The sequence below is a fragment of the Nannospalax galili genome, unplaced genomic scaffold (assembly GCF_000622305.1).
Source record: "Nannospalax galili isolate Female #2095 unplaced genomic scaffold, S.galili_v1.0 scaffold517, whole genome shotgun sequence".
Lineage (NCBI taxonomy): Eukaryota > Metazoa > Chordata > Mammalia > Rodentia > Spalacidae > Nannospalax > Nannospalax galili.
Window position 1 is genome coordinate 540,480 of NW_008340098.1, and position 14,101 is coordinate 554,580.

Consider the following 14,101-nt stretch of genomic DNA (forward strand, 5'->3'; position numbering starts at 1 on the left):
TCAGTGTTACCTTTCCTTCCACTTTAAAACTTTTAAAGACAAAATTTTTTCAAATTCTTTGTTCACATACATATACTCCTGAAACTTACATTCTACACTGATTTTTTTTAAGTTAAAGAAGGACATCACCTTTTCCTAGACCTTAAAAAGAAACATGGATGGCACACACTTTTAATCCCAGCACTCAGGAGGCAGAGCAGGTGGAGTTCAAGGCCAGCCTGGTCTACGTAGTGAGTTCCAGGCCAGCTGGGGTATAGGGAGACCCTGTCTCAAAAAGACCAAAAAACATGCCAGGCGTGGTGGCACACAACTGTAGTTCCAGCACTTGGGAGGGAGAGGCAGGTGGATCTCTGAATTCAAGACCAGTCTGGTCTACATAGTGAGTTCCAGGCCAGCTGGGGCTATAGGGAGACCCTGTCTCAAGAAAGACCAAAAAATAAAAAGAACTAGTAAGCAAAGAAATGCTATAAAGCATTGTATATGTTGCAAAAGCAATATACTGATATAAACACATAGCTATTTCAGAGATTATTTTAAACAGTAACAAAACTTGATTCTGTTTGATATTGCACTGAATTTTATTCAAAGGATAAGGCCATGAAAAGCCCATGGTAAAAATTATATTCTTTATGCAATAGTTCTAAAATTGCCATCAGTTTTAATAACCATCCATGAAATGCACAGATACATATGTGCTCAACTTTTTATTGTGGTCATAAAAGTAAGTGTAAAATTGGAAATTTATTCTTGTAAAATATTTCCCAAAGTGTGACATTACCTTTTAAAATAGTATTTTTTATAGTCAGTAATACAAAATGGTCAAATTTTTCCCTTGTCTGACTGAATAAATGTATTTCCTACTTGTATGAGAGAATATTGCAGGGGCTGGAGAGATGGCTCTGTGGTTAAGAGCACTGACAGCTCTTGCAGAGGACCTAGGTTCGATTCCCAGCACCCATCCTTAACACTAGTTCCAGGGGAATCTGAAGCCCTCTTCTGACCTCCATGGCATTGCACGACATGGGTGCACTCACATACATGCAGGCAATACACTGATACACATAAAATTAAAAAAAATATTTTTAAAAAATATTGCAAAAGCTTCATTAATTTTCAATTGTCTGCTTTAATAATTTAACTATGCAGTTTTTTCTATGCCATGTGTCACCTACTTCACAGGCTAGTAAATGACCTATTTTTGTTATATTTTAAAAGCAGTTATATTAGCCAGAACTTTGTAAATAGATTACTTGACCCCCCCCAAAGCCCCCAAATTCAGTCCTTCATCTTCAATGTAATGTTAAGAAGATCAGAGGTGCCTATCAAGTATTCATCCTTTCTTCATAACTATTAAAAAGAAATAACCAGAGAACAAATCACTGATTACAATAAAACCTTTTTTATCTATTGTATCTGTAACATGCACTATTGGTTACTTAAGAACTGGCTGGCACAGTTTTACTTGTAATTCTTTTGGACTTTGACACCTGTTGATTATTTTTGCAGCAAAGCAGTCTTATGCAGTACGTTAATGGAAGGCTTTAGCTACCTTTTCCATGCTTTTCTTGCTTAGATATGTTAGGGACCGTGGACTGGTGAGCTGCAAGAGGACTGTGTGTGACTGATGGAAACTAAAGTCTGCCTTTCCTGAGTGGAGAACTCTGGAAGGGGAGAAGGTTCAGAGTATTGCCTGGGATTTGCTTGGTAGATGCCATCACAAACGTGCATGATTACTGGGAACATGAGTTCACCTGGAATCTCTATAAAAGCTCACTCTGTAGCTTGGTCTGAGGACAGGACACCTTACCCAAACTTTGTACACTGCTCTCCCCTCTGGATATCAAGCCCCCAATGGCAACTCACTTAAGGCAAGGGTTGGTTGGTTTGTTTTGCTATTTGTGTGTTTGGATTGGATCTCACTATGTAGTGCATGCTAGGCTCAAATGCATGACCCTGCTGCCTTGGCCTCCTGAGACCCAGGATTACAAGCAAGCACCACCACACAGGTGGTGTAGGGGTTTTCAGGATAACTTAAAATTTGGTACTGTGGAAAGGGATTTTTCAGAGTGAACTGGGTCCCAATTTGTTGATGCTTTGCTTCTGCTCTAAGGCCCACCAAAGAACAGCCACACTCTGGGCTGGGGTAGATCTGTGTACAGTCGCTACTTGTCAAGAATGTGGCCAGAACAAGGCATGACCATAATGGTAGCAAGGTTCTGGATTTGAACCCCAAAACTGAAAAATAAAGAACTTGACCAGGGGGCCCTTGCCATAGCCATCTTCACTCCAGTGTTCACACTACTCCAGAGAAAGCTGGCTCTCACCTGGCATGTTCACTTCTTTTGCCAGGTTCTGAGATGTAGGTTTCATTTGTGGCCTAGGAAGAGGTGGAAAGACCCAGTTGGGATGATCATTATTATAGTCAGCCCACCCATTAAGAGCTGTGTCCATTGGCATTCCCCACCTGCCCTTCTCTAGGGCTACAGTAATTCCTGGAACTTTGGCATCAGCTACGTGGATCCCCACTCTACCTTTTCCTTCAAAATGCTAACCTGAGACAGAGTTTTAGATGATGGAAACCAGGGACAGGACTGTCATCAGGCATCCAGGTGGTCATCAGGAACCCTAATATCCCATTCTGACTATGCTGGCTGGTCTGCTCTCCCTGAAAGCTGCTCATTGTAAAAAGCACCCCTATTTCTCCATTCCTAGCTGAGTGCATCTCCACTGAGGAGGGCTGGGGAACAGCTGGCCTGTTCTCACAGACAGCTGAGGCTTCGAAGCCAGCAACTCACCAGAGAGATGGCAGAGTTGGAGGGCTGGGTGCCACAGAAGCGTTTGCTTAAGGCCTCTAGTACCTGAAAGAGGTAAGTGCCCTGGTTATGCCTGCCACATCTTGGCCTCTAGACTGCTAGCAGTATGGGAGCTAGCTGGACAGACTCACCTTCTTGTCTGTGAGGCAGCCGAACACTAAGATGAAGACACCCTGGGAAGAGTGACATGGGAGACAATAGTTATGGTCAAAGAAGCAGCCCCCATCAACTGCCTGTCTCTCCTCATCCTTGAGTTCCAGACCTTTTGTCTAATCCACATCCTAAAGTTGCCTGCCTGAGTTTCTGTGCACATTGGCATCACTTGGTGTATAGAATCCATTTCTGGTGCCTTTATTTTTTAAAAAATTACATTTATTACATACACACACACACACACACACACACAGAGTACACATGCAGAACCAACTTGTAGGAGTTAGTTCTCTCCTTCCACCATGGGGGTCCCAGGGATGGAACTCAGATCATCAGGCTTGGCAGCAGCACCTTTACCTGCTGACCCCTCTGGTGCCTTTCTTATTGTTAAGGTTATAAAGTGGATATCAAAAGATTGGGTACTGGGGCTGGAGAGATAGCTCAGCGGTTAAGAACACTGTTCTTGCAGAAGACCCGGGTTCGAATCCTAGCACCCACATGGCAGCTACCAACTTTCCGTAACTCCAGTTCCAGGGGATCCGACAGTCTTGTCTGTCCTCCACGGGCATTGCACAACATGGGTGCACTTACCTACATGCAGGCAATACACACATACACATAAAATGAAAATAAGAAAATATTTTTTTTTAAAGATTGGGTACTGACAATTTCCTCTCTGACAATATCAGGTATGATTTTATAGATAAGAAAAATCAAAGCTCAGAAAAGCTGTGTAATTTGTCCAAAGTTATCCAGAGAGGCAGTGGAGGAACTGGGATCTGATCCCAATTCTTCTAAAATTCCAAACCTGGTGATTGGCATTGACTAAGAAACTATCTGAAAGGCCAACCAGCACAGCCACCCCTGGCCCCTGCCACCTACCTGGAGGCTGTTGAGAATGGTGAAGATGTAGTGAGGGACTTCGGAGACTTGGTCTAATAGAGTGGCCACACCTAGTCCCCAGGTGAGGCCAAAGACAGGTGTGAGAATAAGCAGGGCTTTGAGCACTCCCACAAGAGCTTGGCGCTTCTCCACTGGGGGCCCCTCTGACAGTGAAGGTCTCAGCAACTTCAGCACAGCTATGGCAAGTACCAGCCCATTCACAAAGACAATGACCAGCACTGGCTCACTGAACATGTGCAGCCTGACTCCATTCACATTCAAAAAGCATTTCCCCTCCCACAGGTATTTCCCTTGGGGCAGGTAGAGGCCCAGGGTGACACCTGCAAACCCCAGTGGACACAGGTAGCCCAGGATCACCATCAGTGAGAGAACTAAGTGCTTAGACAGCTGATGGAAGACAAAAAGCAACTGGTGGGCCAGCACCAGGGCCTGTGCTAACATCCAGAAAAAAGTGGCCAGGTAGAAAAAGTGGCTCAGGAAGGTAGTGGCCAGGCAGAGTGGGCTGCTGTACCCCTGAGGAAGGAATGGGGCTCCTAGGAAGCATGTGTCTGCAGCCAGCAAACAGATCACCATGTTAAACAGGGCAGCGTGGCGGAAGAAGGCGACTTTGTTCCGTACCACCACTCTCCATACCAGCCTATACACACCCAGGCACAGGAGCAATGCCAGGATGGAAGCTCCCAGGCCCACCTGCCCTAGCAGGTTCAGGATAGGACTTTCTGGGACAGTGTGTTGGGACATGAGGATGGAGAAGGCAGTGAGATGCTGGCAGATGCATTGAGTGACAGCTCCGGCTGCCTGTGCCTGGCACCCTTCATTGGACCAGCCCCCGTGGCCCTTGAAGAGACTGTGGTCCCAAAAGACACAGTGTAGGGTTCCATTCATGTCCTCAAAGTCTATGATGACCTCTGCCTGGGTGAAGGCCTGGCCATCTGCTATGATGGCGATGACAAGTACCAAACCAGGAGTGGTATATGGGGCATTCCCTAGCCCTTGTATATAGTTTAAGGGCAGGAGATGGTCCAGTTTTTGCAGTACCAGGCTAGTAATACTGATGTTGGTTCCATTGTGGACCAATGGAGCCAGTGAGTACCAGGGGATCTGTACCTTCAGGAGGGCCCCGGTGGAAAAGGACATATTGTAGCCAGGAGAAGAGGTGTGTCTGAAGAGCTGGCTCTGTATCTGTAGATTAGATGTGGTAAAGGAGAAAGGATGCTGCTGTGGGCTCAAGCTGTGTACCAAGATCTCCACAGCCTGCAGGAAATCTGAGCCCATCGAGGGCTTCTCGGCCTGGGCCAGGGTCCACAGAGAGCTGGTGTTCACATCCAGAATGTTGTCTGTGGTTTCCAGGAGATCCTACAGTGCCCAACAGGAGGAGAAATGTGATTCACCGAGTGTACAGGGGCCCACAGACCTTCTCCCCTGCTCTTCCTAATCAAAGATAAAACCCAGGACTAGAGAGAAAAGGGGAGATAGGCCTGTGAAAGAGCCTTTCCAGACTGCAAGAATGGAATGCTGCCCAGTCACCTGGGGCATCTCAGGAATGTGGTCTCCTGATCCATACCCAGACATTCTGCCTGATGAATCATTTTCCCTTTCCATCACTTGTGGCCTCCCAGGTCCTAAGAGGACTCTTTTTCAATTCCTTAACCCTTCCAGCTCTGCAATGCTGAGTGGTGGCCAGTGGCAGGGAGTACCATATTCTGAAGTTGAGAGCTACACCAGGTCTATGCAGCCATATTTGCAGTATAGTTGCAGACAATAAAGGTATGTGATATCATTCTTTCTTTTTTTTTTTTTGAGACAGAGTCTCACTATGTAGCTCTGGCTGAGCTGGAACTCACTATGTAAATATTATATATGTAGACCTCAAACTCTCAATTATTCACCTGCCTGCCTCTGCTTCCTGAGTGCCGGGATTAAAGGTGTAAACTATCATGTCCTGCCCTATCGGTATTCTTAAATCAGGTAGGTACAGCAATGTCAAGTGTGTTTGAGTGTTTCCATATGGGTATCGTGCGTGTGCAGTGTATATGTATGTGTGTGTGATATTCACATTTCTGTGTGCCGTGTGTGTCTTTGTACTCATGCCTCACCCCTTCCTGCCTTCAGCCTCTGTGTCCCCAGCATAAGGCCTTCACATTCCATGGCTTTGGAGACTAACGGCAGAGAGGGACCAGGAGCAGACTCCTGGATTCTAAAAAGGTCCCTGTTGGGCTGCCCACATAATGTCAGAAGGGCAAAGTGTCCTATGGGAGAGATTCCACCCTCTACTGTGCAGTTGGTTTCCAGTGTGGCTCAGAGATCTTACCTTCAGGGCACGGCCTGTCAGCTCCATTCTTTTCTCTACCACCACCTCAGCCAGTATGGTCACAATGTGCAGCAGTTCCCATAAGTCAGAGGGGGTGCTGGCTACCTTCACCTGCCCTCGTAGCTGACTCAGGATAAATGGCACCTCCTCATCAGGCTTCCCCTGGCCTGCCAGCAGCAGCTGACAGACAAGACAGTGGGAAAATGGTTGTGGAAGAATCCTCACCAGGAAGGGGTCACCTCCTCCTCTTCCCACCCAACTCCTTGCCCTTCTGCTCCACACCCCTCAGGGGAGCAGGAAGCAGAGGGAGGAGTGCATAGGCACATGGTAGAACTGGTGACAATGTTAGGAGATAGATATTTGATGGGACTGTTTGAGCAAAGCATCCCACCCCTATGGTCCCTGGAGAACCCATTCCTCCTTCCTAACTTTGCTAGGGCTCCAGGTGAGAGAAGCTAAATAATAGGTAGGTTGGTCCCAGGAAAGGATCCTAAATCTGTGTTCTGAGGGAAGGAGGGAGAGAGTTAAACGGGCAGGTGTGGGCTATCTGGGAGACATGGGGGTAGCAGCTTTACCTGGGCTTCCTGACACAAGATTAGAATGCTCCCCTCTGTGCAGCTGTTCTGAATGGGCCCCCAGACCCCATCAGACCAACAGGACCTCTTTATCATGCCCCTCTTATTCATGGGACATGGGGCCTGAGCCACATGGCCAGCTTTGGTGACATTCCAGGCAACAACTGAGAAGTCCTCAGGGCAGGTGGTATCTCCATCTGAAGAAGGATGATCAGAGAGGACTCAAAAGCCACAATCCAGCCTTTGTTTGGGCTGAAACATGTGCAGGACCGCCTCTTGGACCTGGCTCAGTGACCCAAGGCAGAGGAACATCAAGGAGGATGCCCTGTGTTCCAAGAGCAAGCCACTGAGAGGTCAACCCACTGGACCCCAAGTCCCACATACCCTGGATGATGGTGACAGAGACAGGAGCCATGAGAGGAGTCACATTCTGGCTCTGAAGGGTACAAGTGTATGTGGTGTCAGCTGCTGGGCAGTGCTGAACAGCCAGCACAAGGCATTGAGAGTCTGATGTATTGTGCATGGAAGCTGTGGGTGGAAGAGACAAGAAAGGTAAAATCACTGGCCAGAGCAGGTGAGAGCTGAGCAGGCCCACACATGCCATTTCAGAGTGTCTAGTTAGAAGATGAAGCAGTAGAAGAGCTGAGTGGTATGTCAGTAGCCAACTGCTGAGTACGGAACTTGGTTTTTGCTGAAGGGTATCTTGGGGGATTTCTAGCCTTGGGACTCAGTTTCCACAGTTTCTTCATTAAAAAAAAAATCAGTCTTGCTAATAGAGTGACGTTGTTTTTTGTAATGTTTTATTTTTAGTTATATACATGTGTATGTGTCTGTGTGAGTACAGGTACATGACTGCAGGTACCCAGAGAGTCTAGAAGAGGGAGCTAGATCCCCTGGAGCTGGAGTTACAGGAGGTTGTGAACCAGCCAACATGGGTATTGAGAAACAAGTGCTCTTAACCACTGAACTATATTTCCAGCCACCAGTTTCCTCATTTTTTTAAAAAAGGGGGATTATCAAACTAACTTAATGGAATTTCTTTTCTTTTTTTGTTTGTTTGTTTGTTTTGTTTTTTTGAACTCCCTATGTAGACCAGGCTTAACTTCATGGAATTTACTGCAAGAGTTAAGGAGTGTATGGATGAAAGAATTTTGCAGAAAGTTGTCCACATGTGTAGTTGTACTATCATCACCTGAACTGGCATTGCTCTGATGGGGTGAAAATAATGCTTAGACACCCAACTCCCAGCCTGAACTGAGCCTACTGCTGGAGAGCTGAGGACTCAGCTGCCTGGAGGAGACCAGCCGCACTTGTCGCCTCTGACCACCTCCTACCTTGACTGTCCTTATTGGGACTCCAGGCAGCAATGTAGGCCACGTTTGTTCTGGGGATGCAGCAGCTCAGCTGGAAGCCCGGGGAGGTGGCACAGGAGATGGACAGCTGGTCTGGAAGTCGAGTCACTTCTTTTTCTTCCAAGGGCACCTGCACCTCCTGGTACAGATTCCACCTGAATCCCTGGGCCTCGAAAATGCTTATGTACTTACCTGTAGACATACACCCACTTGTACCTGGAGGGTCCCTCAGGACTGCCTGCATACCAGGTCTCCACTGCTTTTCAAGCCACAGCCCAAGCCTCCTGCTTGCTCCCCTCCTCTGCTCACCATCTAGAGCTTACCCCCAGTCACAAAGGTCCCAGGATAGCCCTTTCAGAAGACATTCTCTGCCCCCAAAAGGAAGAAGAGATCAGAAGAAGAGGCTCCTAAGCTCTCCATCCTAGCCAGTATGTATGAATTCTAAGGTGAGCCTCATTCCCTATAGTATATGCCCTTCTCACGCTGCCCATCATGGAGCGGCTAGACAAACACTAGTCTTTTCTCTTTTAACAGAAATATCTTAATGAAAAACACTAACATAATCATAAGACTGACATTTTTTCACTTATCTTGTGTGTGTATGTGATGGGGAGGCAAGAGTTTATGTGTTCATGTGTGTGTGCAGGTGGGCACATGCCATGACATAGGTGGAGGTCAGAGTATACTCTCAGGTATCCATCCTAATCTTCCACCTTATTTGGGGCAGGGTCTCTTTGTTAGTTGGTACAAAGTCTCACAGGCGTGCGCCACCATGCCCAGCTTTTTTGACATCTTAATATTATTAGGACAACTGTTTAGTTTTTGTGAAGCCATGAAAGAATCCCAGAAATCCCCAGACCACAGTGGAAACAAGTGGCAGTTTTAAAGTTTTGGGTTTTTGTTTTTGTTTTCCAGCCAGGCGTGGTGGCACAGGTCTTTAATCCCAGTACTCAGGAGGCAGAGGCAGGTAGATCTCTGTGAGATCAAGGCCAGACCAGCTGGGGCTACAGGGAGATTCTGTCTCAATATATATATATATATAATTTTTTTTTTCCCACACTATAATGGGTCTCTTAGGCTTTGCTTCACCCAACAAATGAAGAGTAAGGAAGAGATGAATGGAATGGAAATAACAGAAGAGAGGGGAAGGAGGAATGAGAGGAAGAAGTGGAAAGGAAGCAGAGGAAAAGGAGAAAGAAGAAAAGGGAAAGAAAAAGAAAAGGCAGAGAAAGAATACTGTTTAGGACTACCTGTCCAGTGGTAGGATACGTGGGTGACACTAAGGCCAGCCTGGCCCTGTTTGTAAGTCTGGAACACATTTGTCCCAGGCCATAGGAGGATGAGTTTGCGGTTTGGGTGCTTCAAGAACCATCTCAGGTTAGTGGCCTCCTGGCTCATGAAGAGAGTGATATTCAGCGTGTTCCCAGGCATCTGCAGGTGGGAGCCCAGAGTCAGGTTTGCAGGGACTGCAGGGAAGTAAAAGAGAAAGGGGCTGGAGAAGGGTCTCAAGGCAAGTTGGCAACTAAGCAATTTCCCTTTTTTATCTTCTGAGGCCTGTCCCTCCACAGCCCTCCCTGTCTAATTTCCTTCTCATCTCTGTAGGGATGAGGTTGCTACATCTCAGCCTGGCAGACCTTCCATTGAGAACTAAAGAGGGAGACCTGTGGCTCACGACTTCCCCTCCCCAGGAAATTGGGGCTGCTAGAGTTGCTTCAAGATGGGTCCTCCCCTTGTCTCTTTGACTCCAGGGGCCCATTCACAGATCTCATTATTCAAGTCCTAATCTCAGGTCCAGTGACTTGCTGTGATAGCTTGTTTTTTTGCCCAGCCGGAGAAGCAGCTGGGCTTGGGCCAGCTGACAGAAATATAGGTTCAGTGAAAACAAAAACAAAAACAAAACCCAGAGTGAGCTTCTTTTCACTTGAGGATACTAGTTTCCAACTTGCTAACTCTACTCACCAGGTGGCAGCAACTGGCAGTAGCTGGGGACAGGATCATGGAAGATCCGACAGTGGCAAGGATCAAGGTCTGAACTGTGATTAGTGCAGGAAGGGAAATGTGAGCAAAGTGTGGAGTTCCACTGGTAGCCCAAGCTGCAAGTACAGTAGCTCCACCCCTGGTGGTCCACATGACACTCTGTGATAGAAAATGATAGGCAGGACAAGAGAACTAGGCTTTGGGGCCAGCAACTGTTTGGTACCTGAGAGGCTTCAGGCCTGGCTGACATCAACTCCAAAGTCCCAGGAAGTCACACCACCCACCCAGTGAGTCTTCCCTCTGCAACCAGCACTCAGAGCAGCAGAGGCCATGCTGGGCAAAGGCATCCCATGGGACCTTTGGACTCTCTACCCAACTCAGAAGATTGGGGCATGAGCAGGAAGGAGGAGTATGTCTGGTGGGGTGGTGAGGAAGGAGAAGGGCCAGGGAGAAAGAATCCAGTAGCCCTCAGGAAATAGGGAGAGGTCACTGCATCTCAGACAAGCTGGCTGGAGAGCTGGGAAGCTGTGCACCATTATGTCTGAATCCCGTTCCCAAGCAACTGTTACTTGTTGTGAGGCTGAGACCAGTAAGTTTTCTTGGGATAAACGAAGTGGAGGCAGCAAGGAGAGTAAGGTTCCTGGAGAGTGCCTGTGGCCAGATCCTACTTGCAAATTCCAGATGTGCATAGCCGGAGACCAGGATGGTTTCTATAGAAGCAGAGTACAGCCAGAGGAGAGGCTATGAGCCTATCCTCTCGCTGCATACCTCGCTATACCCATCCTGCATCTTTCCTGCCCTGTTTCCATTGTCCTCACACTCACCCCCTGCTCCATTTTCCTGGTCCAGTTGCTGCCCAGATTCCTCTCCAGCCTGACTCAGTTCCTGGAACAGAGAGTACAGAGGAGAGACTGCTGATGAGAGGCTGGTCCCAAATTCCTTTCAAGCACCTCAGGGCCAGCCTGGCTACTCTGGCAAGACTTGGTCTCTTGGAAGCACTTCTGTAGGCCAGAAATCAAGTGTATATATCTGTCGGGAGGGAAGGCTTTCAAAAGCGAGGACAAGGACACAATTCTAGGGACTCTGCCAGGGCTAGCATTGCCACATGAAACCAGGAACCAAGCACACCCTGGGAGTCAACATACTTTGCTTAGCTCCTTCCTGAATTTACCTGTCCCTGGGCCTCTAGGCTAACTGAAGTGGCTGGGTCCAGAGCTCCAGAAGGGAGGCTGGGCAGAGGTGGTTGAGCCCTGAGGGTTGGGGACTTTATTCCTTTCAAGGATTTGACATGAGAGTGAGCAGGAGGCAGCATTTTTCTGCAGTCTTAGGTTTCAGTGTATTAACCACTCCTTCCTCTCAAAATCTCGTGTACATATCTGTCTAAGGCCAGGTTGTAGGGCCACAGATAGTTTCAGCAGCTGACAGGTGGTCTAGCACGTACCTTCCCTCCAGATATCAATGCAAGCCCAAGAAAAAACAATTGCTTCCTTCTGAACCATGGCATATCAGTCATACAGAAATACAACTTTGGGAACCAGTCTTCAAGAGAGTCTCAATAAGCTCATACAGATTCAGCAGACCTCCACCCCCCCTTGCCCCTCAAGCTCAACTTCAGTTTGATAAGGACATACATTCAGCATTGGCTCAGAGGGTCAGGAACAGAGTCAATTTCAGGGGCTCTCTAAACACAGATTCTTCAATACTGTGTGGACTTTTACACTGAGTGATATTGAATTAAGAGAGGTGACAGAGCTTGTTAAAGTGGAGGAAGTAAGCCTGGTGTGGTGGCGCACGCCTTTAATCTCAGCACTTGGGAGGCAGAGGCAAGTGGATCTCTGTGAGTTCAAAGCCAGCCTGGTCTACATAGTGAGTTCAAGGCTAGCTGGGGCTACTGGGAGACCCTGTCTCAAAAAAAAAATAAATAAAGTGGATAAAGTGGAAACTAGTCTGTCATGGTAATAATACTGGCAATACTACTGAATGAATAGAGAAAAAGTGACTTTTTAAATGCTGTCTTCTGTTATTCATTGCTTTTTTTTTTTTTTTTTAACTGGGTCTCTCTGTCACAGAGATCCACCTGCCTCTGCCTCCCATGTGCTGGGACTAAAGGTATGCACCACCATGTCCAGACACTCATTGCTTTTTGAAGTGAATATAGAAGAGACTTCTAGCATTGCAAAAATGACAACACTATGCTATATTATCTGAGAATTCCAGCAGAAAGATTTTTTTTTTTTTGTCTTTTTGAGACAGGGTCTCCCTGCTGTAACTCCAACTGAACCTGGAATTCTGCTATGTAGACCAGGCTAGTCTTGAACTCACAGAGATCCGCCTGCCTCTGCCTGCCAAACACTGGGATTAAAGGCATGCACCACCATGCCTGGCAGAAAGAAGCTTTTAACTGTGTTCTCTAACATTATTTTTATTATACAGCATTAAGAAATGTAACTTTTTAAATGACATCAAAAGCAGTTACCTTCCTAAAAAATTCTTCATTAGACTCATTTAAAAACTCAAAAAATAAATAAATAAAACCAGGTAGTAGTGCACTTGCAATCCCAGCACTTGGGAGGCTAAAGCAGGATTGCAGTGAGTATAGGTCAGCCTGGGCTACATAATGTGTTTCAGGCAGCATGGGCTACAGAGATAGCCCTTATCTCAAAAAGTCAACAACAATAACAAGCAGATCCCAAAATATAAAAAAGTAAATAAAACCAGGGGGAAGCCAGGCATGGTGGACCATGCTTGTGATCTCAGCATTTGAGAAGCTGAAGCAGGAGGATCAGTTAAACTCAGGAGTTCAAGACCAGCCTGGACAACATAGCAGTTCCATTTCATTAAATAAAAACAAATAAATAAATAAATAAAATCAGATAAATACATCTAGACTTAGCTATTGACAAAGATATAGACTTAGAGATAGATACAGGTATGGATTTAGATTTGGAGATAGTGATTTAGAGATATAGATCTGTAAACATTGATTTAAAAAATACAAATCTAGGCTCTGCTGCTTTTCCTCAGAAGCTCTCCCACCCTCTGTGCCAGTAGCTTCCAAATTTGGAAAGCTTTTCTTTTCATTTCATTTTAAATTTCCAGCATGACCAAAAGAGACTTTATCCAAAGTGTAGAAGGTACCTTGGACTTCACAAGCATGAAGTGAAGAAACGGAAATGTCCCTTCATCCTGCATAGGAAGGCTGGCTGCTTAAAACAAGCCAGTCCCTTTCCTTCAGCCTTTTCCCTCCTTAAGTCCTTTCATCCCACACCTTGTGGTCTCTTACAACTGAGGCTCCTTTGCAGCTTCTGCAAATCTTCCCAGGGCCCTCACCCCAGTACTTACTGGTTGGGCTGTGGGGGCAACTGGTGACCACAGCAAGGGAAGAGTCATGGCCAGGAGCAGCTGTGGCACAGCCGGAGAAGCCATAGCTTGCTGGAGCAATCCCTAAGAGCCCTTCACCTACTGCATGATGCAAATTTCCTCCCCTGAGAGTTGGCAGAACAGGGTGCAGATGGCAAGGAAGAATGGAGGGAATCAGCGTTGGCTTTACAGAGGAAGTGCCACAGCCCTTGACTCAGTCAAATGTGCTTCCAGGTCATCTGGGCCACCTGGAGCCCATAGGACTCTGTGAGAGAAGTGTATCTGGGTTCCCCTGGGCTCAAGACAAAGGACCCTAAAAGTAGGAGAGGACTTAGGAATCTCAGGTACTAATCAGTATTAGGTCAAAGAGCCAGGTTCAGTCATGTTCCCTGGGATCTAGGAAGCCTGGATTATTTTAGAATTCTTCCAGACAGATCATTGATCAAAGTCCCAAAGTTATAAAAGAAAACAAAAGGGGCCAGATGAGATGACTCAGAGGGTAAGGGTGCTTGCCACCAACCCTGATGACCTGAGTTCAATCTCTGGAATCCACATGGTGGAAAGAGAGAACCAATTCCTGCTCTATTGAAGACTCTTCCTTAGTCCTTGATGCTGCTATAACAGAATGCCTTGGGCTGGATAATTTGTAACAAATAT

At 46.7% G+C, this 14,101-nt stretch overlaps 1 protein-coding gene and 1 pseudogene across 1 annotated transcript; one reads left to right on the forward strand and one right to left on the reverse strand.

Annotated features, from left to right (window-relative positions):
- Positions 1-1,069: 1,069 nt before the first annotated feature.
- Positions 1,070-13,510, reverse strand: Adgrf3 (adhesion G protein-coupled receptor F3). The gene is made up of 14 exons (XM_008834998.2): positions 13,427-13,510; positions 10,909-10,969; positions 10,654-10,794; positions 10,067-10,243; positions 9,358-9,573; positions 8,090-8,299; positions 7,140-7,283; positions 6,756-6,952; positions 6,181-6,360; positions 3,849-5,225; positions 2,945-2,986; positions 2,796-2,858; positions 2,325-2,377; positions 1,070-1,347 (listed from the first exon to the last, which is right to left on the reverse strand). The coding sequence occupies exons 1-14, from the start codon at positions 13,508-13,510 to the stop codon at positions 1,323-1,325; spliced, it is 2,970 nt and encodes a 989-aa protein (XP_008833220.1). The 3' UTR covers positions 1,070-1,322.
- On the forward strand, positions 11,582-12,068 carry LOC103735657 (annotated as a pseudogene).
- Positions 13,511-14,101: the final 591 nt, after the last annotated feature.